The 26,798-nt window shown below is 54.5% G+C and overlaps 5 protein-coding genes across 5 annotated transcripts; 2 read left to right on the top strand and 3 right to left on the bottom strand.

Moving 5' to 3' along the window:
• Positions 1-1,376: 1,376 nt before the first annotated feature.
• MAM_03371 (uncharacterized protein) lies at positions 1,377-3,101 on the bottom strand (the record flags this gene model as incomplete). The annotated part of the gene is made up of 3 exons (XM_040822170.1): positions 1,377-1,895; positions 1,959-2,900; positions 2,973-3,101. 3 exons carry the CDS (start codon positions 3,099-3,101, stop codon positions 1,377-1,379), a joined length of 1,590 nt encoding a protein of 529 aa, XP_040679975.1.
• Positions 3,102-16,313: 13,212 nt separating this feature from the next.
• On the bottom strand, positions 16,314-18,696 carry MAM_03370 (C6 zinc finger domain protein; the record flags this gene model as incomplete). The annotated part of the gene is made up of 3 exons (XM_040822169.1): positions 16,314-16,609; positions 16,686-18,339; positions 18,469-18,696. 3 exons carry the CDS (start codon positions 18,694-18,696, stop codon positions 16,314-16,316), a joined length of 2,178 nt encoding a protein of 725 aa, XP_040679974.1.
• Positions 18,697-21,080: 2,384 nt separating this feature from the next.
• On the top strand, positions 21,081-22,581 carry MAM_03369 (Aldehyde dehydrogenase domain protein; the record flags this gene model as incomplete). The annotated part of the gene is made up of 2 exons (XM_040822168.1): positions 21,081-21,529; positions 21,600-22,581. The coding sequence occupies 2 exons, from the start codon at positions 21,081-21,083 to the stop codon at positions 22,579-22,581; spliced, it is 1,431 nt and encodes a 476-aa protein (XP_040679973.1).
• Positions 22,582-23,063: 482 nt separating this feature from the next.
• MAM_03368 (mitochondrial import inner membrane translocase subunit TIM10) lies at positions 23,064-23,461 on the top strand (the record flags this gene model as incomplete). Its single annotated transcript, XM_040822167.1, has 2 exons — positions 23,064-23,161; positions 23,263-23,461. 2 exons carry the CDS (start codon positions 23,064-23,066, stop codon positions 23,459-23,461), a joined length of 297 nt encoding a protein of 98 aa, XP_040679972.1.
• Positions 23,462-23,959: 498 nt separating this feature from the next.
• On the bottom strand, positions 23,960-26,005 carry MAM_03367 (Sin3 complex subunit; the record flags this gene model as incomplete). Its single annotated transcript, XM_040822166.1, has 1 exon — positions 23,960-26,005. One exon carries the CDS (start codon positions 26,003-26,005, stop codon positions 23,960-23,962), a length of 2,046 nt encoding a protein of 681 aa, XP_040679971.1.
• Positions 26,006-26,798: the final 793 nt, after the last annotated feature.

Genomic DNA, 26,798 nt, shown 5'->3' with positions numbered 1-26,798 from the left:
CGGCTGCTGCAAGTCTTGAGTCTGACAAAGTACTTAGTAATGCTAGCATTGTGTAATGGCGGAAAGCATAAGTCATAGGGCGTATATACATACCAAGTACGGAGTACGTAGTATGGAGTATGGCGTTCCCGGGCCGTCGTTGAAGCTGCAAGAGATTCGAAAGCGCAGGATCGAGACATCAGGGAAAGATGCAACATGCAGGCCCCGGGCCCCACAATCCCTTCCAATCCCATCCACGGAATAAGTTAATAAATCTCACAGAGTCGGCAAATACGTACAAAGCATAAGCAGCCCACGCCACGATCTCCTCAAGACTCCTTGCTCCGAGGGCGGAAATTGGGAACCTGCAAAACACAGATGGAGCGCTGCACGCGGATGGAGTACGGAACATTCAAGTCCCATCCACTCCACACCCCGTCAGACGCAACTCGCAGGGCAAAAGGCCAAAGTTTTTTTCCCGGCGCCCTGCCCTGCCCATCAGAGCCGTGATACAACAGGCATTGGGGGCCGAAGCGGGCCGCGTTTCCCAGTAACAGACAGACCAGAACGACGGAGGACACACAGTTTCTTATTACTTGGCTGAGCGGCGAGCATGAGCGGCTGAGAATATTGCTATAGAAACACCTGCGCCCCCATCAGCTTCTGCTTCTCTTTTCATTATTCAAAACTTACAGGGTGCGTGAGAACAAGCCATTACGGAGCACCATGTAGGCTTTTCCACGCCCTTTCCTCCAGATCGCGCTGTCAAACTAGCCCAAGGGTACAACTCAACCGCTGGCGCTTGTTCACCACTCACTGACACAGCACGCTCTGTACCCTTTTTTTTTTAAAAAAAAAAAAAAAAGAAAAGATTAACAATCATCCAAACTAGACCAGTCTTAAAGCTGAATTCGAATCCGCATTCTCAACGAAACACTCGTTTACCCCCATACCACCAAATCACTACCGGCTGGCATTCGGGCAAACCAAATTTTGCAGAACATGGGGTTCATATGAAATCCAAACAAGAGCAGTTTTGCTTGTGATGGGCATCAACATCGAGTCTTTGGCTAGCCAAAAAAGGCACGTTTGTGGTACCGACAAGACACCGCGTGCGAGGCCATCAACAGAGCGAAGTAGAAATTCGAGCTGAACAAACAAGTGGAGATGTGAACGAAAATCCCCCTTGACGCCGTGCACCGCGCGCTCTCCAACAGTCTCAGTAAACACCCGATTTTAATATCCCAAGAAAATTGTGAAACTTCGCTCCCCTGCTGTTGCTGAAAGCAAGTTTACAATTTCATACTGCCCGCCCATATACCACAAGTACCATAACCAGCTCCACACAGAGACGGGAGAAAAAGATTAGCATCAAACCAACAATGGTACGTGATGAATCAAACACATGCACCCGGAGTAACGTTTCCCTGGTAGCAGCCACGTGGAACGCCGGTCAGCATTCTGTGTGACGGCGCTGGAGGCTCCAGCTTCATGGGAGGTCTGCTGTCCCACATCTGCATGTCCATCATTTCCCCCGAGCTTGCAGACAATCCCTCCCAGCGAGATCTGGGGTTGTGAACTTGGTTGATCACATCGTCTTCGTCGTGGGTATGCTGGTGGTGCGCGTCGACGCCCACCATGTTGTCGCCCCCCATGGGCACTCCGTCTTCATCTCTGCGGCCGCCGCTGCCGGTACGCTTCTTGGTAGATAGCTTCCTACGGCGTCTCACATCAATCTCGCGAAAACAGTCCATGTACAGGTGCTCTTCGAGCTTCAGGTCATTAACAAGCTTGACTTCAATGTCGCTAGGATTCAGGCGCATGTTGCGGGAGCCGCCTTTTTCGAGAAAAACATCGAGAATCATCTTGTAACGTTCCTGCTCGATTTTTCTCCAAGCTTCACGAAGAATTTCTTCCTACAAAGTGGCACATTAGTCAGCGCTTCGTTTTCTTCGTCAACGTGGAACAGGCTGGCTTACGTCCCGAGGTAGCCACTGGATGTACTTCGAGCGAGCACGTTTAAACTTCATCTGGAGCATTTCCTTGCCGTGGCTCTTGTTAAACTCTTTGAAAAAGTCATTTTGAATACTGTCCCACATATCCTGACCTCTCTTGTTGCGGTGACGCCAGCGAGATTCAAAGATGCAGCGCTCTTCAACAGGGCAAGTGTCTTTGAGAGTAGGTGGTACTTCCTCACCATGGCAATTTTGGTGTTCCTCGGCCGGATCTGGCTGTGAGTTTACAGTCGACTTTCTACGGCCAGTCTTTTTCACACGGTTGCTGGCACCAATGATTCCTGGGCGCCTGCGAGGCGAGTCACTTGGGGAGCGCAGTGCGTCGGTGGTCGGGTGCTCTGCCTTGAGTCCCACATTGTTGGAGCTTGGGCGGCGAGCGCGGCGGATTTGTGGATTTCTTGGGAGCTCGTGTAGAAGCGGCGCGGTGAGCGAGATATTGCGGTCCAGTTCTCGCGCATGCGGCTCCATGGGAATGGGCGGATTGCCTCGGAGAAGCATGGTACTCTGGCTCGGAATATGAGGCATGTCCAGATAGTAGGGAGAGCCGGATTGCGACAAAGATTGTGGATGTGTGGCATCGGAAACGCCAAAGCTCCCCATATAAGGCTCTGGAGGCCCAGGAGTCCGTCTGTCCGCCATGTAGAAGTCCTGCGCCACGTGGGCTGGCGTGTGCATTGGAGAGCTGGTCTCACTGGGGTGGCTATTCATCTCGAACTGGTGATGGTTCCACTGGTGGTACATCTTGGAGCTGCCCGGAGGGTTTGGTTCCTGACCGTGAGGGCTTCCGGGAGGGGGAGGATATTGGCCCATTAATTTGGGCATTTGATGCAGAGGCGGTGAGTCTGCGACGGAAATAGGCGTCAAGAGGTCAGGTTCGCACTGAGTAGGGAGTGTAAAAGTTGAAACCTGAGAGTAAATCCTGAAGTCAGCGTAAAGAGGTCATTGCCAAGTTGGATCACTCCCCGGGTCCAAACTTACCGCAGAGTAGGGGCCCAGGTCTGGATAGCTCGATGTGGAAGACCTGTTGTCTGACAGGCTGGATGTATCTTCGGAATGAGGGTCTGCTGGAGAAAGTACAGACACCAGGTATTGCTGCTGCTCGACCATGATTAGGTGAACCCCGCAAAGGTTATTGCCAAGCAGTCAGGATGTTGTATCAAGGTCTCTGCGGCCAAGATAGCAGGCGCTTCCTGAGCTGAGCGGTTGGCCTAGTTGCGACGGTGAAGGATCTATTGCCGATAAGTAGGAGCGGCTGCAACGTAAAATCTTCTAGAAGCCGACCGACCAGAATGGCATATCTCACCGCCACCAGTCGACACTCATGTACTTGCGAAACAAGACTTTAGCCGAGCAGAGGGAACGGCGGGATAAGGCAACACAAGAATTGGGTGCGGCTCAAAAGGAGGACAAAGTGCCAGTGGGAAGAGTCAGCATTCAAAGGTTGCGTCGCTGTTTAAACCAACAGCAACAGGTCTTGCAGTCTTGGGCGATGAAGAAGCGAGGAATCAGAAAAAATGAAGAGATGAAGAGCTGAGTACGAGTAGGCAGAAGGCCCGGCCTCTTTGTTATAAGTGGCTCGAGATTGAGGATGCGGTGCAGATCTTTTGAACAGAGAGAAAGAGCCCTGAGTCGAGCCTGGGCATGAATGTACCTCGACTTTGCATGGTACGGACTCCCGAGTACACAATGAGGAGAGACAGGGGGTGCGGGTGTGAGTGGAACAAGCCCGGCCAGGGTGAGGGTGCAGGGGAGCATAATGGAGTTCTGAAGTACCTACTCCGTAATGTACTCCGTACTCCGTACTTACGTACATTGCATCGGGGGAGGAGGAGTCAAAGGGGGGTGTGCAAACCGTGCAAACCGGAGGGCGTGGAGAGCTGCCGTTTTGGCTCATCATGCTCGTCCGCCGCTTCTACGGAGTGGAACTACTGGTGTACCCCAGTCTGACCACGGGTGTCTGTTGCTCTGATGGGGGCACACAGGGCAGGCTCATGACGGCCGAGCTGGCCGATGAGACGTCGTTGACTGTCGTCCGACCACGATGAACCTCTGACTTTCGAGCTCGGCCTTGTATATTCTCGTCCTGACGTGCATGTGGATAGCCGCCGGCGTTCTGCTGCAGCTGGGGACTATCCCAAGGCAACGTAGGGTCCAATGGGGGTCCAACGGGGTGTGGGTTCGGGGGCGAGGATGGGCTCTCCAAATTAGTACGGCATGGTGGGTGACGCCCGGATTCCCTTTGGAGATCCAGCTGCGTCCTTCTGGGCTGCAATGCTTTTCCGTCTTGAGGCTCTTGAGGCTCTTCTTGCAGGGCCGGGTTGTCAAGTTGTTTCAAGAAGAAATTATGTACGGTGCGGCACTGTCCTTTGCTGTACCAGTGTTGTTGAACATATTACAGTCATGACTTTCCTTTGGCACGCTCCAACAACACATGTTATGGCTCGTCGTTGGTTTCTGAGCCTAATTTGGGATGACCTTTGACGCCTCACGGCAGAAAAGGGTGAGCCAAAGAGTAAACGGCCAGATCCGGAGGGGGCCTCTTCCGATGCTGCCACCAAAAAGGGGCCTGGAAGTCATAGCATCCTGGGGTCGTGACCGATCACGGCTCCATACAGATCTCATGACAACGGCCAAGACTGCTTCGTGTCCCGTCCATTTGAGTGTGGCGGGGCCACTCGGCAGTATTCACGAGCTTCCGAACTACACGAGCAAAAATACACGCCGTAATAGGAACGAATGCGGCACTGACCGACAGACGTTGGTTGGCCATCTGAAGCGCTCCGCACGAGTCCACGTACAGTCTGTTGAGTTTGGGGGCAGCCGGTACTCCGTCCCAGTGGACCAAACACCCGCGGCTGGAAAATGCGAGCGTGCCCACAGAGTTGCTTGTTTGGGAGGTTAGGAATAAAGAAATGTGAAAGGCTGGCCTGACGACGGACACCTTGGTTTTCTGCAGGGACAATCTGATACTTGTATCTGGGCTGTGGTGTGTAGTGACGAGTGCATGGCAGCTAGACCCAGAGACCGTGTTGATATGAGGAAGCAGTGACAGATGAGCCGAAGGCTTTGGACTTTGACGCCCGGCCAGAAAAGATTTGGGCATATCATGACCATGTCCAGATCTAGATCTGGACAGCCAGACAAATACGATGCAAAGTAGCCAGGCTTCGGGCAAGGAACAGAAACTCTGACAGGGACACATGTTACGGCGATGGCGAGCACGGCGCTCTGAAGAACGTACGCACCTTCATAATCGGCGACAGCAGACAGAAATGTGTGGAAGCAGACCGAGAGCAACTGGTTGGAAATCACCCGCAGGGTAGTCGAGACTGGTGGCCAATTACCCAGCTTCGGCAGCCACGAGGATGGACGTCATAGACGATAAACCGGGGAAGCGACAGGTTGATGCCTCGACATGACGGGATGTACGGCCGGATGTCGCCCGCTCGAGCAGACGAGAGTCGATTGAGGGGACAAGCGGCTGGTAGGCATAGGCACACGGACCAGCCGGCGGGGGGCGAAGTGGGATGAGAATGAGAGGTGGAGAGAGAGAAAGGATGAAAGAGAGAGGGACAGAGAGAGAGGGGAGAGGGAGTCGTGTGCTGGCGTCACAAACTCCAGCACTCCTGCGCACCTCCCATTGGGAGTCGAGCCCGCCCTGGAGTCGTCGAGCCGACGATGGAACGGCCTCTAGGAAATAACCATTAGTCATGGGACCTGAGCAGACCAAGAGGACTAGGAAGTGAGAGGACGATGAAGTTGAACAGACCAGGCAGCAAGCGGCGGCAATGAAACGTCCACCTTTTGCCTGCCGACCTTGGCCGGAGATCTAGGCGAAGATTGATGGCCGAAGCATGGCATGGTGCACGTATTGAAATGACAATGTTGAGTCGTTGATGTGGGTGGGGAACCGGGCAACGACTCAACGAGCCGGGTTGCGAGCCCGCCTGGGGACCCACTCAGCCACTCGACGTCAACTTCCAATGTCCATGCTCGGAGTGGCAGCGTGGCAGCGTGGCAGCGGGGCAGCAGCCAGGCAGGCTAGCCGGATCCATCGTGGACCAAGGTCCTGTCAATGTCAGTGTCATTTGATGCTGCGGATGGCTCGTCTCCACAGTGCGCCACGCTCGGTGCTCGGTGTCCCTTTCAACGACGTTCTCGATGGCCGATGTCGTGCTTGCCAGGTGCCGGAGATGCTGACTTTTGGACTCCGGACTGCCAGCGACTAGCGTCTTGATGGATGGTCAAGCGGAAGCAGGCCATGGATGCCTCACGGCTGTCGGCGACTCTGTGGCCTTTCATCCTCGTCAGAGTGCCACACGAGATGCGCCGTGTTCAGGCACCAGCCAGCATATCGCGGATTGACGCGGGAAACGCCATGTTCGAGCCCGCAATCCGCATCTGATCCATCGTCCGTCAGTCCCATGCGATACTCTGCACGCGCGATACACCACTCGACCTCTCCCGCCCTATCAAGCGGCCGGGTTTGGAGCGGATGTCGCTCGGGCGAGTCTCGAGTGCAGCCAGGCCACGCCGCGCAGGCCAAGCTGGCTGGGCAAGCCTGGTAAGGCGACCAGTCAAGAGATCCTCTCACGGGTGCACCACGACGGCCCGTTCAATGCTCGGTCCCGGTTGTTGACGGGCCGCTGTGGCATCGTCACCCAGGAGTAGTCTGAGCTCGACCCGGCCACCGTTGACTACATGCCTGCCAGCACGCAAACGCGACGATGAAACAAAGGATATATCACTGCCGACAGTCGCTGGCGCCGCTGTCACCTTGCAGCTGACACCAATTACACGCCCTCAACATGGACGACTAACTGGATCGCTAAGAAATGGCGCAGATCTTCCATAAGACGCTGTGGTATGTTGTTGATGGCTGCCAGGATCCGGCTGTTCATCCATACGTGCGTTTGCAGCAGAGCCTCCCGTCCACAGGCTATCATTATCCATCCGCGTCAAAAATCTCTGGGAAGTGATGACCGAGGCCGACGGTCAAAGGCCGACCTCTAAGGCCGGTGGTCCAAACTGCCGGCTTGCTCTGTGCTTATTAAATCGCCGTCCTGGTTGGCAGGAAGCCAGAATATGATGATGCCCGAAGAGGAAAGGTCTCACAGCCACCAATGGCTTTGTCATCCTGAACAGCCTGCTCAAGGATTCATGTGCATCTGATATCGAGTACGGAGGGCATTACCAAGCTACCAAATTCAGGTTTGGTAATTCAGCAACCACGGAGTTACATGGGTGGACAAACTCCATGAAACTCAGCCCCTGTAGTCGACTTCCCCCGCAAAACACCAGCAGCTCCTTCTTGTCACGGGAAGCAAAAGAGGAAATTGAAATCAGAGCGAGCATTATAGGCTCGTCCGTCTCAGGGGGTATCGGGGGAGATGGAAGCACATAGTCAACTCCTCCACAGCAGGAGTTTTCTTCTCTTCTGCCTTTGACCCCTTAATTGCGATGACAACGAGAATGATAGGGTGTCTAACTGAGAGCCCCCCTTTCTTGTAATTTCTAAGCCCTCTGATGTGTTTGATTCCTTTTGCAGCTTGAACCGTCAAATAGTGTCCAGATACTAATTACGCCACTATTAGAGGCCCCGGTCGGCGCTAAGTGGTAAACTCAAGGACTGGGGTGAACAGACACTGCTCATGAGGTGCCTCGACGGCCAAGGCCTTGGCCGTCTCGCGCCCGTTGCGTTAGTACCCGCCAAATACAGGTTCAATTTTGACAGGCACGAGCGGTCCGATAGCCAAATTACGGTTCATGCAATACCTGAGGACTCACAACGGCTATCTAGCGGCATGAAGAGCTTGTCGAATAGCCGTCTTAGCCACGCAGCCTAGTGCTAGACCTAGTGTCTGTTTGTTTGTTTGTAGACGAAAATAGGTCATTGCACACCCAACAGACGTCTGGACCCTGTCGGTCATCACTTCATCACAGGCCTAATTTCCTGTAAGCACTGGCCAGCCAGCTTTCAGTCTTGTTCGGGGCCTGGTTTGTGCCTGTCACCAATGCCGTCTAGGTGGCGATGACTTTGTAGTGGAAGCTGGCAGTGGCAGAGTCTCCGGCCAGGATCAGCCAGCATGACAAGATATCACAGGGACGCATGGCTGCGCAAAGAACCATGGCTACGTTTACATGGAAGAAACGCCCGGCCGGCCGCATGGAGACGCACCGGATTGAAAAAAGAGAGCACTGCAAGTGATGGACTGCGGCGAATCGTCACATTTTGCCGGCTCCGTGGACTGTCACCAGAGTTTGACGCAATCGTGAGGCAAGAGCTCGCCGGCCATTTCCCAATTTGGCCTCGCTTGACCCATGCCTTCATCTGCCACATGCACCTTGGCGGAGGGATGGTGCTGCGGACAGCTTGAAATGGTCGACAGTCTACCCGGTCCGTCTTACGGTGAGGAGGAGGTAGAAGGCAGGCTTGGGCATGTTTGATAGGACAGGATGCGAAGCAAATCAAACAGATGAATCTTTGTAAGTTAGCTATTCAACATCCATTGTCCCAGTCCACCTCGAAAACCGCCACTACTGACCATGTGGAGATGGGGAAAGTGTACGGGGTAAGTGTGTGTACAGTCAGGCGTTACAAATCCAAGTATGGAGTAAGCAGAAGTGGGACGCAGCCATGCACGGTCCAACGGCTTTCAAAATCTCGAGCACGTCCACAGAGGTCGATGGCACAGAGTGCCTGCAACGTCGGATTGGAACGGCGAAGACCACGACCCCAGCCTCGTCTCGCAAGGGGATCGACGGATGATTGTGGAGGTTCGAGGTCGGGGCTACGAGTGGACCTCAGCCAAAAGGCCTAGCGGCCCCGCATCTGGCCAGTCATGGAGAATGGCCATGTCAGAGCCGACCGGGACGAACCGAGCTGTCGGGACGCGCTAGCTAGGCTTGGTGCCCCTCATTGGATGGCTGCAGCCCCAGGTCCGCTCTGGATGTACTCCTCCCACCCCTCTGGGGACTAGTTGTGGCCAATAGGCGTCTACTCCGGGAGACGCCACGCCGACGAGATGAACCTCCTACGCGCGCGTCTGGTGTCAGTCGGGGTACAACAATTGGATACCGACGAGTATCTAAGCGAGCTGCACTGCCAACTCACACGCATTTTCGCACCACAGCACAGTGACCACACCACACGCAACCTTCTGCTTGCTGAAGTCGAACCATCAACCAACATACGAAGCACCGCAACTCTTGTAGGATGAGCGGTGTTGGCCCTGAGTGTCCGCCACCTACGCAGACAGAGAACAGAGTACGGAGTACGGAGGACAGAACGAAAAACGCAACGGAGAACAGAGAATGGACTGCGGCTCCTCGCGTGCTGAGCGTCCCGTCAACTTGAACTCGGACCCAAGGTTTTGACGGAGCCTGCCCTGCAATGCCGCAGGATCCCTCCCGCCGAGGTGCCCGTGCTCAAGTTCTGATGGGCCCGGCTCCTGGAAGGGAAAGCCAGTGTTCACGATTGCGTACGTGCGTGTCTTTCTGGTGTGTAGGTACTCTGTACGTCGTATTATATGGTCAGCATCTACTAACAGATGACCAGAAAAGCAAATACTACCACAGAACGTCTTGCATGGCTCCGTGGTGATGAGACACAGCCTCATTCCAGGCCTGCCGCAGTTGCAGTTGCAAGTTCAGCTCCCACACCTCGAGGAGCCTTATTCTCCTCGTCTAGCGGAAGCAAATGGGACCCGAGTGCGCCCTGCTTGGTGTTTGGTCAGCTATGCGATCTGCGATCAGAATGCCGTGCTTTGTTGCTCAGCCGCGTCCGTTGTCGAGGCGGCCCAACGGGCGTGGCTGGTCATCTGTTTTAACAATCCAGAGCCGTGCAGCGCGGCTATCGTGCATCATTCGCAGCAAATGGCTGGCGGGGACCGGCAGCGTTTCCGCTCTCTCTTGCGTCGTATTTCTATTATTTACACCGCTTTCACCGTGTCTTTGAGCCTGTCTTGTAGGCTTGGAAGAGCCTGTATGGGTGTCAGTACTCCGTAACGTAGGCACCAGACAGCCTTCACATCTTAGCGCGCCCAGTCCGCATACTATTCCGAAGTCCCTCAATCATCGCAAAAGCACCGTCGCGATTACCAAGGGCAATTGTTTTTAGAGGCAAGGCGACGCGACGCATCTTCCTCTTCTCAGAACTCCAGCAACATTATTGAATCATCTTTGCATGCGATATAATTAGCCAGTGGGCACCGGACCTACCAATGGTTTGGGGACCAGTGATGAGAGGTTGAGCCCGGCTTTTGGCATCCAAGAGTTTTTTGCCATTTGCGAATAGTAACTCCCACCATCACTTGGCCCGGATGGCCCGAAGCCGACCAAGTACGTACAGATATGAGTAACTCCAGGCCTTATCGACATCGGCGTGTAGCTTCATGGAGGAGCAATCGTATCCCGGACAGAGGCCCCGGGGTTGTCAAGCCCTATCACATCGCAACCAACAAGTGCGAGCGTAAAAAGGAATACTCGGACCCTCGATCACACTTCGCCATCATGGGTTGATGTCGATCGATCATTTTGGGTTTCTTTGGTTGGGCCCATAGCCGACACGCTGCCATTCCGCATTGTACCGGAAAGCACGTTTCTACAAAATGCTCGAGACGAACGAATCTCGACACCGTATAGCATCAGCTTCCCGGGCGCCTCAGTGGGCACCTCTCTTTCTTCAGCCCGAGGGCCTCCAAACACGTCCCCAACGCTGGCAGCACAAGAACCAAGTTCCGGACGTCTCCCGCCACAGGTGTGTGTCGACAGAGGGCCGTGACCAGGCATAAACCAACACATGTCAACCAGCCGCTTGTTGATCCGAACCTTGCCTCCATTTCGTCAAACCTCAAATCATGCCAAGCACAATACCAAACGCCTTGCAAGGCGCGACAAGCGGATCCTTTGTTGCAGATGGGACGCTGTCGTCCATTGAAATGGAATTTGTCGCTATACTGTCTCTTCATGAAGGGGAGTGTCAAGACAGATATTGTGGTCTGTTATTCCTGTTATAATTAGAACTACCATTATTTGCTTACTTGGCACACCCTCCGTCCGGATACAAGATGTCATAGCTCGGTGACGGAGATGCTCTTGCCATTATTAGAAAAGGTATCAGGGGTTCTGGTGGCTGGTTTAGACCACCTCGACGGACATGGTCATTCCGATTGCTCTTCTCCAATGACATCGCCAAGCTGAGCAGACTTGGACTCCGAAGTGGAGTAAATGGGAGTGCCGTGCGAAGAGCGGCAAGGAGAAGTCATTTGCAACGGTCAGGGAGCCTCCATGCCTGCATGGGAACCTTCCCGAAGGCGGCAAATCCTCTCAATGGCGATGAAAGCAGACAAATTGGCCGTTTGGACAGTCAACTCATACTGTCATAGTTCGTCCAGACGGGCACCATGAACAAGTATGAGTTCGACCTTGCAGTACGTCAGTCCAATATTCTCAGAAGCCTGCCCGGCAGCCTTGATAACGATTTTCTCCGCCGCAACGCGCTCAGGCTTAGCTGCATACGGAGTAGCTATCTGACAATATTACAAACTCAATCACCTCCAGATATCTTCTAAATTTTGAGTCGGAAAGCTCAGTCCCGAAGCCCAACTTTCGATTGTCCGAACTCGGTCTAGATGACTTTGGCCCCGGGGGCGGGGAACAAGTCATGTCACTCCCATGTGATACCTGCTACATGACGCAGTTGAGTCCGGGAGCGTGCTTGTGTGACGAGCCAGCAGCGTGAGTTGTGACCATTCTGTGCGGGAAATGGCAGACATCTGTTGGCCGTGAACGTCTCTGGTCCTTGGAACTAAAAGCGGTGGGTGCTTGCTGGCTCTCCCAAACCCGGCGTGGTCATGTACCCTCCCAAGCCTCCATAGTCAATACCTCGATGTGAGCTTGAGCAGACCAATGGACAGAAAGCCGGACTGCAATGCATTGGCAAACTGTCGTCAGTGGCTCTTGATGCCGTGCCAAATACGTACTCCTGGAGGGAGGAGAGGGTGTGTGCTCACGACCAAGAGCCGAGGCTTGGGCGAAAAGTGCCTCGGTGGGAACGTGTCCGGATCGTCGGATCAAGTAGGATACACGATTACCGGGCGAGAAACTGTACCCAACAGGAAGGCATCGCAGGCCAAGGCTCCCCTTTGCCGCGGGCACGGGAGCCACAGAACTCGGCTTTGCTTCTGCTGCCAGGACCGGGAGATGGAAAAGGTTACAGAGGCGACTCATCGGCAACGCAGACCACGACTAACAGGCTTTCAGAGTAGGCTTTTCATCCTACGGCATACACGTGAGACGCGTCTGGAGAGTTTGGGGACCGTAACCATGCGGCCAAGTCGGCAGGGTGGCCGGATCCAAGTCGCGATGCCTCGGACGGCTGTGCAGACAGACCCCTTGATACCCTGCTTCTACATCGCAAAACCAAAACTTGCTGTTGTTGAAAGTACTGCCAGGTACCTCGATCATGCGGGCTTTCTGGACTCTGGACGAGATCCAGGAACAGGCACATCATCTCCGTCACCGTCAGCCCTAGGTCGATGCCGCCCTGTTGGCTGCCGAGGGCGACGCAAAGAAAGAACAGCGATGTAAACAATTGCCGAGCGGCTCGCCCCGTCTGCACACTCATTAGTTGAGTCGACTTGCTGCTGCATGACTATAGTGTCAGCGTTGGGTCTGATGGCGTCAATGGTACAAATCCTCGTTTCCTAGTCACGCTCGTCCGCCGGCGTCAGATCTCTGGAGTATAAGCAGCAACGTCCAACACAGTCAGCATGCTGGGCCCCCAAACGAAAATGCTGCACATACGGAGTAGAAATCAGGGGAATCTGGGAACATGACAGTCCACAGACGGGCGTGCGCATACAGGAGGATACAGGATACAGGATACAGGATACAGGATACAGGATACAGGATACAGGATACAGGATACAGGATACAGGATACAGGATGCGACAGGATAAGACGGGATATACCATGCCTCCTAAAATGCAGGAACATGTCGAGAACCAACGCTCAGTCGACATTTCGTCGCCCGAACTTATACAACATCAGAGCCTCCTTTCAAGCCAATGCTGTCGGCACGATTGTTTGCGCCGTCTTGGTCAAAGGTTTGGCATCTCACCATGGGTTTCTATCAGAGGCGAAGTACATAATTTGTCATCCGTCTCCGTCAACAGAGAATGATGGCACCTTCTCACAGTGCCTTGACTGGCCCGGAACAAGCTGATGATTAGCAAAAGGAGCCAGGGTTCCGTTTCCGGCAAGACAGACGGACAGCTTTTCTTACCCAGGAACCAGTCACGATATGAAACGACGACTGGCGAGATGTAATTTCACTCTTGTCCGAATTTTCTTTTGTCCCTCTCCGCCGGCATCGCAGTGCTTCATCGCTAATGCAGTAGCGGTCTCGATCTCGAGTTGAGGAGCCTTCAATTCGTCACGACTATCCACACATACATTCACGCCACCGGTTGGGGATGCGTCCGTGTGTCCCTGTGTCTGTCCTTCTGCTCGCCTGTGACGGCACTTCTTTGGCCAGAACAGCCTGTCCGTTGCCAGGATACGATTCACCACTACGCCGTATTTGACAAGATGCAAGAAAGCATTGGAAGAAAACGGCTCGTTGGGTGCAAATGATGCCTCCACCGATAACAGTGCCACGACCATGTACTCTGTACAAAGCTCAAATGCCTCCATTCCGATCTAAAAACACTCCCCCTCCTCTGTTTCTTTATCATCCATCCATACGGAATGCCCAGTTCGTCAACCCCGTGACACCTGTTCAAAAGAAAATAAAGAAAAAGAATAAAGGGGTCCACAGTGGTGCTGCCCCGAGAAACACCTGGTCGACTTTGGCAACCTGGAACTCCCAAGCCCGGTTACGATTTCTCGTTGGTCTCCCTTTCTACGAAGCCAGATGATGCGACCGGATGCCTCCCCCCGCGCGCTTTGAAGGCAAATCCACATCGTGACGGCCGCGTGATCAGTAGGGGCGTGCGTCGCTGAAACAGAGGCAAGGGCTATTCGGCCGAAACCAAAGACGTGCCGTGCCGGCTGGACCGCCGTTAACATGTACAGACGTAAATAGGGCCTTGTACGTACGTATCGTCACCAGTTACGGAGTCATGTCCTGTCAAGCTGGGCCGAGGATGTCGTACTGGCACTTTTTGAGCAGCATGCTGGACCTTTCCCTTCGCCCCCCTACGAGGACCGGACACGATGGCCATCTTTCTCCCTTTTTGCTTCTTCCTCCTTGCCTTGGTGCTTGCCTGCTCGCCCCTCGGGTGGCCCAGAAAAGAGTCAAGTTTGCGAGAACTGGTCTGAGCAGGCAGGACTGTCTTCCAAATACCTGGGCCTGCTAGTTCTGGCGCACTGGGCACCGAGCTCCTTGACCGCTGCTCGAGCTTGAGACAGCCGTTGATGGTATTCACCGGCCTCGAAGCCGACAGTCTGCTCCCCCGCACTCCTTGTTATCTGCCCGGACAGTATTTTCCTTTTGGAGTCTGACTACTCCATCATCCCCGTCTCTCCCAGGCAACATGTCCTTTGGCCCATCTCGCCCGCTCGCCCGCTCGTTCAACCACCCTGCCTGCCTGCCCCCTCTGCATTTCGAACGCGTCGTGTCACCAATTTCTCTCCCCATGTCCAAAGCTTCAGCCAGCTATGGTATCACTCCGCCGCCTTCTCCCGGAGAGAATATTGGCAAGAGCACGATTCCCGGGACATGACGGGCAGACTCTGCACAGTTGCCCCGTACTCTTCCTCTGGCGGCAGTTTCCCGATTCGCCGGCGTATGCTGCCGGTGAGGGCGCGAGTTCGCTTGTCATCGCAGATATCTCGTCCGACATGGGAGCAGGAAAACGCCCCCAAGGCGAGAGACATGCGGCAGGCACCTGTAATACAAACGAGCCTCGCTCCGCGATGCGCAACATCGAGGAGGTACATCTCCCGCCCGCCGTAGCATACAACACTTTAGAAGACGAGCTCTACTCGGAGTCATTTGCGGCATTGCGCGTACGGGACACGAGAAGGCGTGCAGCGAGGGATCGCTGCGGCCGTGGCACGGAACAGTTTGACTGATCGAAGCGTCTCGTAAACCCCGTGCCGACTGCCCTCCTCGCAGGGCCGACGTGAACAAAGCACCGAGAATGTAAGCCCTTGCTCGTGGACATGTTTCGTTTCACCCAGGCGGTTCTCGAGCTAGCGACGTGACGGAGCTCGTAGTTCCAGACGGACAAAGTCCCAAGACCAACAATGCATACATACATTTCAGCCAAAAAATGGACACAACACGGTCCTGTGCTCCTCTCCTCCCCGATGCCCATCCATACATGCCGTCGGCATTAGCTCAAGCTCAAGCTCAAGCTCAAGCTCGCCGTCCGTCACATTACATTACGAAAGATGCATCTCGGTTTGAAAGTCATGATAGCTACGTAATTCAACAAGGGATCATCGCCCGGCCGGCTCCCTTCCTTTTCACCATGCCATATGCCAACTTCAATAGGTTTAGACCCCGTGAGACCAGCACCGAAAAGGATGCATCTCTCGCTCCCGCCTACGGAAGACTGGAGGAGCATGGGAACACCAAAAAAGACAAACTACAAAGCCTTCACCCACAACAGCAATCTAGGGCACGCTTCTACGCAGAGCAACTCGTGCCTCTGTCCCCTTTTGGGTTTCCTAGCAGGAATGCGGAACCAAGTACGGCATCTACACTAGGTTCCCGCCCGACCGGTGGGTTTTCAACCTGATACGACCTGTGCCGCCGAGGAATATGAGACCAAGAAAGCAGAAGATGTGATGTGGAGAGAGAGAGAGAGAGAGAGAGAGAAGAGAGAAAAGAAAAAGACTCGCAGGCACAATCTTTGCCATGGCATGTGCGGAAAGAAATCCTTACGCCTCGCTCCTCAACTTGCATCCCAAAATAGGGCCAATGACTAAGAAATGGGAGAAAACTGGACCACAAAGAAAAGGCAAAAAACATCGAATCCCCTTATTGCACATGTATGTAATGCTTTCCCCGAATTCTTTGACGGCAATGGCTACGCTTTGTGATGCAGCGTTCACTGCGTCAACGAGTCAATTTCGGCGGTGACAATGGAGGAATATGAGAAACCACTGCAGTGCCGCCGGTGGATTATGAAGTCACCAGTACTGCTGCTGCTGCTGCTGCTGCTGCTGCTGCTGATAGAGCAAGCTGAGTGACATGGCGAGCAAATAAGCCAAGTGGTAAAGGCGAGGGCAAGGCTTGGAGCAACCCCCGAGTCAAGCTAGACTCGGGCGTAATGAGCCCGCTGCTTTCTCTTCAGTGCGTGCCTCCTATGCGCCTTCGAGAGGAGGCACAAAGCCACCGTAATTGAGATCGACCAAACCGTCCAGCATCCAATGTTGAGGATCAAAAAAGTCGTAATTCGTTTCGTAGGGCAGGCCGGCAATTATAGTACTCGGAGCGGCCGCGGCCGCCGATAGGCCGGCAGCGCCGGGTGTCAAGGCCCCGTTGGTGGTCAGCATGCTTGACGCAGAGAGAGGATGGGACGGCATAAGGGTGTTGTCGAGCTGCGAGGATGAGGCCGACGACTCGTTGGCTGATTCTGGGTGCGTAGGGTGCTTCGTATCTGTGAGGCCATTGTCAGCAATCGTGTGCATGGGAACGTCGGGGGCCCTCGTGAAACTTGCCTGGGTAGCACTTACTCTCCAGGCTTCCTCGCCCTTGAGCTTGGTACTCTTCTCTCCACCGCCAGACCGAATCAAACACCAGACTCATGCTGTGACGGCAGCGGACTTTGAGCTGTAGGCTGTCGTCCATTTGCACGGCCGTATCGTCATCTGGGTCGTATGCGTGGTTTTGGCTGTCGAGACGAGCCCCTTCCCACATCTGCACCATCAGTTCAGCCAAGCGCCATTGCAGATCATTGTGAACCACGCTGGTCCCCCGGATAGCTTTGACGGAATGGTGGAATAATGTTCGGCCGCGAGCAAAATCGATTGTCTTGCAGAAAGACGATCTCATCAGCTTCAGCAGAGTGAAGCCAGCCGCGACAAGCATCTGTTGCAAGTAGTTGGTCGCATACAGCAGAATTGTTCCGCGTACGCTGTCCCGCGGGGAAGTGACCTTGTCGACTTCGAGGAGCTCATCGAGAAAACTAGACGCCGCCCTCCAAAGACCCATGAGATCATCCATGTAACCCGGAGTCTTGCTGGAGTCGAAGAAGCCAGCCAGTCTCATGTGAAGTGCGGCGGCTCGAAGATGCAGATTGACGATGGGTCCAAGCTGCTGGGACATGACGGAAGCTTGAAGCTCGCCGTAGTCTCGACGATAGACTCGCATCAGCATGGCGCGATGTTCATCGCCAGCAACACCTCTCGGATCGCTGGCATTGCTGTACATCTCCTTGGACACCTTGTCGCAGAATCGCTCGATTTGCAGTCGGGCTTCGAGATCGGTCGAAAGGTGTAGAGCTGGATCGTCACCAGGCCGAAGGGCCAGGGTCCAGTCATACAGGGTGGATGCTGGCTGCCCGTATCCCGTTCCCACGTTCTGAGCCACGATATTACATACTGCCCAAGTGGTGACACGATCCGCCAACTGCTCCTTGTTGAGTTCGACCGACACCCTCGAAAAATCCCTAATGTGATTCGGCCGGTGCAGCCCAATGCCAGTTGCCGTCTTCATCATGACACCACAGAGAATATGAGTAGGATCCGACGTGGTAGTGCTGGTGGGCAGAGGCCAGGTACAGAGCAGGCACATGGCCTTGACCACATGGTAGTTGCTGGGCACCTCGCCGATTGTGGTCCATAAGAACCGAGTCATTGGACCCGACAGATTGGTGAGAAGATTGGCGCAGTCATGCGGGCTAAAGCGCCGGGCCGCAACCGCGATGATGGACCAGAACAGCAACGGGTGCTGCTGGTTGTACTGGTCCGGAGGCTGTTGGGGGTTAAGAAACGGCAGAAACGGGTGGTAGTAGGCGAAAAACTCGTTGAACAGGTGGGTGACATTGTCATCGGTCAGTCGAACGCCCTCTAGCTCGTACGAGTAATGCGGCAGGGCGTATGCGCCTCCCCTCTTGAGATGAAGGAGGGAAGAAACGGCCTCGTCTGAACCCATCAGGGACGGGTTACGAGTGTGGGTGTAGGGGGCAGCGCTGGGGGCCGCGGGGGAATTCAAGTCGTCGTCGTCGCCGCCTTCCACGGTGAAGCCTTGGGCTTTTGCTCGGGCAACGTTACGCCGCAAACGCTCAATCTCCTTTTCCATCTCGGCGTGCTTGGAACGCTTGCCAATTCGTTTAAAGTTGGACTGGATCTTGCATTCGAGCTTCAGACGGTTGCACCGCGAGCAACTCTGGAATGGTTCTTGCACAACGTCGCACCGCAGCTTTGGCCCCCCAACAAAACGTCCGTGTTAGTCGATACCGAGCAAAGCCTGACGGAATCAGGGGCGGCTGCCGTGTATGATCCCCGACGCACTCACCTTCTGTTGCCGGCATTCATTGCAAGCTCTCTTTACGCCAGGCTGGCGTTTCTTATCGTGATCGCCATGGTCACCGTGATCGTCTTCCAGAGCGCTGCCGGGACTGCTCTCGTGGGTGACGGGTCCGCTTCGCTTTCTCTTGGGACCGCCATTGCCGTGACGAGAGCTAGCCGGGCTCGTTGGACTGAGTGACGCCCCTCCGCGGGCAACAATTGGAGAGCCGTCCATGCACCTGCGAAGGCGCGACAGCGTCACAGCCGCGGCCGTTTCGACCAGCAACAACTCGGTGGGAATGCGAGAGGCGGAAGACGGAGGCTGCCGCCCACGGCCAAGGTCCAAGGATGGGTGCGGCGCCCGGCGGCGGGGTAGTTGCACAGGCGGCGGATATGGCGTTGCGCGGCAAGGCGGGTGCGTGGTGAGTATTGAGCGAGGACAATATACAGACCAAATGGAGGAATTGAACGAGGTTGTTGATGCTGCCGTCGAGAGCGTCGAGGAGGGGCCGAACGCGGAGGCGACTTTGACGATGTATGAGGCAGAAGCTTGGATTCGACTCAAGGTGGAGGAAAACTGGCCCAAAAAATGCCCAGTCACCAAGTCGCAACTTTTTCTTCGCAATGGCTCTGAGTGGCTGGCTGGCCACGGGCTGTGGGAGCCGGGCAAGTGGCTGCGTCGTGGTGGGGGGAGGGGGCATTGTCGACTGCTTCCCGCCTTCTCTCATTGGCTGGCTGTCGGTGACTGGGTCACGGGTGCCACGCGCGCTCGGGGAACCACCACGCCTTGCATGTAGCCAGTACCTGAACGAGGCGTCGACGGAGTGCATTGCAGGGAGTAGGGAGGACTTGAGATGATGACTGGCTTACCCCGTATCCCCGCTTGTGGAAGGTGGGACCGTCACCGGACTTTCGCCGCCGAGCTGAGGCGAGGACAGCCTGAGGATCTGAGGATGCAAGAGCCCTACGACTACGCCGGTTGATACCTCCAACAAACAGTAGAGTAAGAATTGGCGGGCGTGGGTGGCCATGGGCAATTGGTTATCAAGGTCATAATGCAGAGGGAGGAGAGGAAAGATGTGCAGTGCGATTCGCAATTCGTGCGTTTTCTGGCGAGCGAGCAAGCAGCAAAACCCACGGACCAGTGGGCTTTGTGCAATCCGTGCAGTGCAGCGACTCTGCATCCGTCTCCACGTTTCTTCACCGTGACAATCTTTTGGGGGCCTGTCCAGGCTGTTGTCCAGTACGTATTGCCTTGCGCTGCCAATCCGACTTTCTTTTTTTATTTTGTTTGTGTGTGTGTATGTGTGTGCGAGTGCGTGTCTCTTGGCAGGCGGCCAATCACAACCTCGCAAGTCAGTCACCGGGTCTCGTTCTTGCCTCGTTTCGATGCCCGTCCCCGGCCGCCTCCTCATTGTTCAACGCACAGAGTCACCTCGCCATCGATCGCCTGCTGCAGTACTGCCTGACCGGTCTTCACGTCTGTCCGCTGTCTCAGAGAGGACCTCCAGGGATCTGCTTTTGATCGTGAGGCTCTGCCTTGTCGCCCTGTCTCCTGCGGTCGTTGCTCGATGGGGTTGGTGAGCAGCCTTGGACGTCCAGCTCTGTATGACTCGGTACATCTAACCAAGTAAGTAAAAAGAAAAAATCGGTATTCCATCTGCGCAGTCAGCACGCGTGTATTGCAGCGAACACGGCGCCGCTCTTGGGGCCCGCGTTCCGCGTCGTTGCTGCCCGCGAGCCTGCTTGAACAATGAACGAGGCAAAATTGTCTCGCCCGCCGCAAAAGAGAAGTTTAAAACCAGCTCCCATGCCTTCAACTTACGTCGAGTCATCGAGGATCAAATCCGAGGTGCAGTTTGCCCTTCCAGCAGACCAGCCCCAAGTTGGTGAGCCCGGTCCAATTCAAGCTTCTGCGTGGTGTCAAGTCCGGATTGCTTACTGAAAATTCAGGGCTGCTTCGTATCAACACTTGTGCTGTCCCCCAGCCGTTACTCGAGCCCGACGCCCTGCAGCGTTTCGGATGAAATCATGGCTGCTGCTTGCTTCTTATTAAAACGTCTCGAGTCTTGTTCAGCTGATTAGTAATCCAAGTGGGCGCGCCGATATTCGAATCATCAGTCATCATGATGCCTCACCTGCAGACTGCAGCTCACAGTCTGCTCTCGGTCTGTCGGGATGATGTGATATTCTGTAATATAACAAAATCTACGGAATCACGTACCATCTTTTACCACGCAAGTCATCAGTCCTGCGCGCCTGTGCCTTCGGGACTTCTCGCCATTGGCGCAAGAGCCATCGGCGGGGATTGGCATCCGATTCGATCGGAACAAGATTTCGGATCTTTGGTCATCCAGGCACTCGGCAGAATATCTACACACATGGGACACAATGCGGGGCAACTCGAGACTAGTAGCTGCCGATCCTCTGGAGTCTGATTCAATACCGAATGCTCCGTACAGCCTCTAAAATATAAACCGGGCGCTCCTGGGCGCTTCTCTCCAGCTCGCAACAAGGCGACATACTAACTAACCTGCTCTGGTCACCACGCCCTCAGCTGCATAGCCAAGCGCCACATGACTCGTCTGCTTTCATTCATACCCCCAGCGACCAGACGTCATGGCGACAACTGATGTGTTGCCACTGGCCATCAACGGCCAGGACTACTACCCGGACAAGACATTCGACGTCAAATCCCCAAAGACGCATCACGTCCTTCACAGATGCGGTAGTGCTTCCGTAGCCGACGCCGCAAGGGCTGTCGATGCCGCCGCCGAGGCCCTCAAGTCGTGGCGCAAAACGACACCTCAGGAGCGACAAGAGGTTTTTCTCAAAGCTGCCGCCATCATGGAGAGCCGTCGCGACCAACTCATCGAATACATGGCTGACGAGACTGGGGCTGCGCCGCCTTGGGTCAAGTTCAACATCGATACCACGATTTCCCTCCTAAAGGACGTTGGCGGCCGCATCCCAACCGTCGAAGGCTCATTTCCACCAACAATGGAGCGCAACAGAAGTGCCATCGTCATGCGCGAGCCTTTTGGTGTCGTCTTGGCCATTGCGCCATGGTAAGAGACACAGCCCAGTCTTGAAGGTGCACTAGTCGCACACGAGTGAATCGCTCACACGAAAGCATAGGAATGCTCCGTATATCCTCGGTACCAGGTCGGTCGCCTTCCCAATCGCTGCGGGAAACACCGTCGTCTTCAAGCCATCCGAGCTAGCCCCCAAGACCATGCGGGCGATTGTCGACGTGTTTCACAAAGCCGGGCTTCCAAACGGCGTGTTGAACATGATTGTTCACGACGTCGCCGACGCTCCAGCCGTTACGTCCTCCTTGATAGCCAATCCGCACGTCAAAAAGATCAACTTCACCGGCAGTACCGTGGTCGGTCGAATCATTGCAAAATGCGCCGGGGATCATCTCAAGCCGGTTGTCTTGGAACTTGGTGGCAAAGCTCCAGCCATAATCTGGGAAGACGCAGATTTGGACCTAGCCGCAAAGGAATGCGCAGTAGGCTCGTTCATTAACAGTGGTCAGGTTTGCATGTCCACGGAGAAGATCCTGGTGCACAAGGCCATCAGCGATGCCTTCCAGCAGAAACTCGCCGCGGCAGTCGCGAATGCATTCCCTGTCGATCAAGAAGCGCCCGTTCTCATCAACACCGCTGCGGCCCTAAAGAACAAGGGCCTCGTGGCCAATGCTGCTGAGCGCGGAGCGAGCGTCTTGTACGGCAATGTCGACGCCCAGGAAATAAGCAGCAACAGGCTGCGGCCCATCATTGTGAGCGGCGTCACTTCCGAGATGGACATTTACAAGACGGAGTCATTCGGACCAACTGTTTCAGTCATTGAGTTTGACTCGGAGGAAGAAGCCATCCGTATCGCCAACGACACGGATTATGGGTTGTCGTCGGCTATCTTCACTAGGGATCTGAGGAGAGGGCTGCGTCTTGCCGCGGAATTGGAGACTGGTGCAGTTCACATCAACAGCATGAGCGTTCATGATGAGGGCTCATTACCTCATGGCGGCGTCAAATCCAGCGGATATGGACGATTCAATGGCGCTCTGGGACTCGCTGAGTGGACAAGGACCAAGAACGTCACCTTTGACAAATAGAGAGAGACGGGTCACCATTTATTTGAAGTGGTGCGTCCATTCACGACGGGGCATTATGATGACTGACACAACGACCAGCATCATGAACATTAGCACAGCACAATAGAATCAAAGTAAGTTGTTGAAAAGTGAAGTAGCAAAAAAAGAATGAAGTGAATAACTACATCCAATCACTCTGTTCCTACAAACACCTCTCAAATCTAAACACGCCTTCATCAGGCAGTCAGTCAGTCAGTCGTACGTAGTACATGCAAAAGCAAACCCAACCACCCGCACCTCGTCGGGCCTCCATCTTATCGATAACCTACCTCGTCATAACGTAAGCACTCCATCCAAGTTTTCATCACTTCCACACCTCACACCCAGGATTCACGCCAATCTCCACGTCACCCACCGTCCATCCGTTCCAACCCACCGCCCGCTCGTCTCCTCACAACTCCCAAAGAATACGACGCCCCCTCGCCGACTCGCACGCCACAGACATGTCTTTCTTCGGAATCGGCCGCCAGCAGCCCTCGTCGGAGCAGAAGATTGCCGCCGTAGAAGGCGAGATGCGCATGATGGCAGACACTTATAACCGGTGCGCAAAAAGCCGGCCCTCTTGCCCGCTCGAGAGTCGAGGCCTTCTCTAAATAAAAAGACACAAAGCTAACGACATCTACTGGGGACCCTGAAAACCAGTCTCCAGAAAACATGCCAGAAAAAGTGTATCCCTACCGACTACCGCGAGGGCGAGCTGAACAAGGGAGAGTCGGTGTGCCTGGACCGGTGTACGGCCAAGTTCCTGGACACATCGATGAAGGTTAGTGAGATCATGCAGCAGCAGGGCCAGGCTATGGGCGGCGCAGCCCAGGCCGGCGGCGGCGGCGGTCTGTTCTAGGCTGCTTGGCGGAGGAGGGCGCCGTCCCGGGTCGCGTGGATATGGGGGAGGATTCGCTGGACGGGAGAAGGATACGATACCCAAGACCCGGGTGAGGCACTGACGTCGGACTGGAGCTGGAGCTGGAGCTGGAGCCCGGCCAGTGTACGAGTATAGAAGGCATGTGCTTGATGCCAAGGTAATTGGACACATTGCGATTTGTTAAAAGAAAAAGGAATTGTAAATTACTCAATGCTATCAAACGTATCATGACTTTGGGACTACATCCCCCCCCCCGTCCGCAAACCAATGGCGATGGTATCTATTCTCCGAATTCGAGAAACGCCTTGTATCCCTGGTATGCTCGGCTTGAAACAGAATATGGTACAATCCGCGCCGTGCAGAACAAAAAGAAAAAGAATGTGATGGGAAAAATATGCTAAAATGCCCAAAAAGAAAAGGAAAAGGAAAGGAAAGAAGAAGAAGAAGAAGAAGAAGAAGGAGGAGGAGGAGGAGGCGTCATTGCGGTTCGCGTGTGATGTTGGGCCCAGTCCCGATACCCGTAAGTGTCCGAACAAACCAGTGAGGCCAGCTTTCTGTTTCAAGCGTCACCTTTAACTCTGCTGCTCTTTTCTCTACATCGTCTACTTGCCGCTCAAAGTTCTGGATGCTGTCCTCGACATCCGCAACTTTTTGCGACAGACCGTTGATCTCGTACTCCAGACGCGCTACAAGGACTTCAATTTCCTTGACGCTCTCGGTCAGATTTTCACGTTCTTCACTGAGGAGCTTGTCTGAATCATGGCGAGTTCGTTGGCAAGTTTCGTCGAGCCTATGGTATAAGTCTTGTAGCTCTTTCTTGTCCTGGCCGTATCGTTCATTGAGGAATTCTACTGCTTTGATCTTGTCCTCGACCCAAGGCCCGACATCGTTCACAATTTCTTCAATGACATGATTCAGATGACTGGCAGCTTCTGCATGTGCTTCAACGCAAGTGAGGTAGTCTGACGTCTCATCAAGGTCGATGACTTCCTCCCATGTCAAAATCGCCTCTTCCGCGTCACCAAAGGACATGCGGCGTGCCCATCGACTCTCATTTGTGATATGCCTCGAGGCCAAGTCAGCAATTCCGCAACTGCGACGCCGGGCAACAGGAATTATCTTGCGGCATAACCTTTGTTCCTCCTGTGGCAATGGCCCCCGGAAGTCACTGTCGTCTTCCACAGACTGTCTGGTTGGAGATCCCTTGTGACTTATGTCTTTGCGAATGTCGGAACCGATGCGATTGAGGTTTGTTTCCCAATCCCCAGCGATCAGAAGCTCGTCTCCAGATTTCTCGTCGGGTTTAATATCCCTTGCCGATGCGCCGGAGTATTGGGCATCGTCGTTCTGACCGGGCAGCACGTCGTCACCTCGCCTGATGGCTGCAAGATACTCTTCTGGCTTGTTCTTCCACGTGAACACGCGGGTGATGGCAGGATTGGATGCCATGGCCGAGTTTTGTGAGTCTGACGGCAGCAGGGTACTTCCGTTTGCCCCGTCTGAGAATTCTTCCCTTGCAGGCATAGACAACTTGCTTGCGTAACCTCTTCGGTTGCCACCCACGGCGTCTTTGATGCGGCCGAAACCAGAGCGAGCATCACTCATCTTGTCCGCCACGCTCTTGAAGACTCCCCTGCGGACAGTATCTCTGTCGCCTGATGCATCTGCAATGTTGTCGACGGGGGCGGGTTGATGGGTAGTGTACGGCGCTGCATTCTTGTCTTCTTTACGCCGAGCCACAAGCTCCTCGTCGAGCGGCAAAGCATGTGTCCGTTTTGGCGTAGTATCGGGGGCTTGGATGGATGAGCTACTAAGATCTTGATCGCCACTACCAAAGGGGTCAGCGAGAGACCTTCGAGTCTTCCCATGCCAAAGCCACCTTGGTCGATCTCCGTAGGCCAAGCTGACGAACTTATCAATGTCCACGGTTTCGATATCTGCTAGACCACCCTTGTCTCTGCCCGAAACCATGTCCATGACGAGCTCACCCCTTTTGCCTCCGATTTCAGTCACTGTAGACTTGACGGCTTTCTGCACTCCCCACCCTTCAGCAGCGGCACCTTTAGCAGTGGCGGTATGCAACCGGAACAATGTTTGTCGGTCAAGGCGGCGCGTCTTTTCCAACTTTTGCTGCTTCTGAAAGTAAGCCACACCCCTCTTGGTGGACTCAACCTCGAACACGTCCTTCGAAACTGGGGCACCGTACCAGTGCAGTCGATTCCGTGCGCCCATCAACATGCCCAGCAATGCTGACACAGTAGATGGGCCCAGAACTCCGTCGGTAGGCTCAAAGTTGTAGTGCTCAGCACCGACCTCTGTCCACCAGCTGCTGATGGCTTTTTCAGTAACATCGCATAGTAAGCCGTCGATGTATTGGTGTTCCAACTTCTCAAACATGTAGAGGGCAATCTGACATAGCTTAATGAGTTCGACGACAGACTGCAGGATAGGGATGCGGCTGCTTGTCTTGTAAAGCTGGCGAAACTTGGCCTGTGTTGCTTCGGTTGGGTCCGTCAAGGTCATACCGGACCGTCCTGAACACCCTAGTCGTTTGAGGTTTTCATTTACAAAGAAGACTTGTCGGTGTTTCCGCACATCTCCATCCGGGACCGGAATTACGGTGAGAGCCGAGGGAAAGCTGCTCAAGTTCGTAATCATTATCTCCCCCAGCTCCGTCTCTTTGGGACGCGAATTATCTGTATTAGCGGCTTTGAAGTATAACCGTAGCCTCGGAGACCAAAGATTTTGATCTTCTGGGATGGAGACGATGGCAACCACTATACAGTGTTTCTCATCTCCGGTGTAGGTTGTGATGGCCAATGTCGGGGATTGGCGGGAGCATGCCCATTGCTCAACCACGTACAACTCGTAGCCAGAAAGGATACATCGTCGTTCGACAACAACTACGCACGGGTCTTCTTCTATGAACCTGCATGACGGAATGGTATCAGCACAACCTGTCGTCAACAGACAGCCGACAGAGCAGTTTCGGGAGGAGTTAAATGTTACAGGAGAGCCAAAGGGTCAGGCAGCACCAAACGGCGTTGATGGACCTGGAGGCCTTGGGAAGTCCGTGACTGGCCGTCTCGCGCCCGAGAAGTTGTACTTTGCATGAGATTTTCGCGGGGACTAAGAGGTGTTGCGCCCCTGGGGAGAGGGGAGGAAAGTTCACCGTCTCGTCGAAAGCGTCCTCCCTCCTGAGGCAAAGGCAACAGGAAGCCTCCTGGTGATGTCATATGGTCTGCCAGCCAACGGCCGAAAAGAGGCTCAACGTTCTGCTGCGGCGCTGGCAATGAGGGCTTCCCGAGGTTCGCCC

Source organism: Metarhizium album (assembly GCF_000804445.1).
Source record: "Metarhizium album ARSEF 1941 chromosome Unknown scaffold_6, whole genome shotgun sequence".
NCBI classification, from domain to species: Eukaryota; Fungi; Ascomycota; class Sordariomycetes; order Hypocreales; family Clavicipitaceae; genus Metarhizium; species Metarhizium album.
This window is presented reverse-complemented; position numbering and strand designations above follow the sequence as displayed.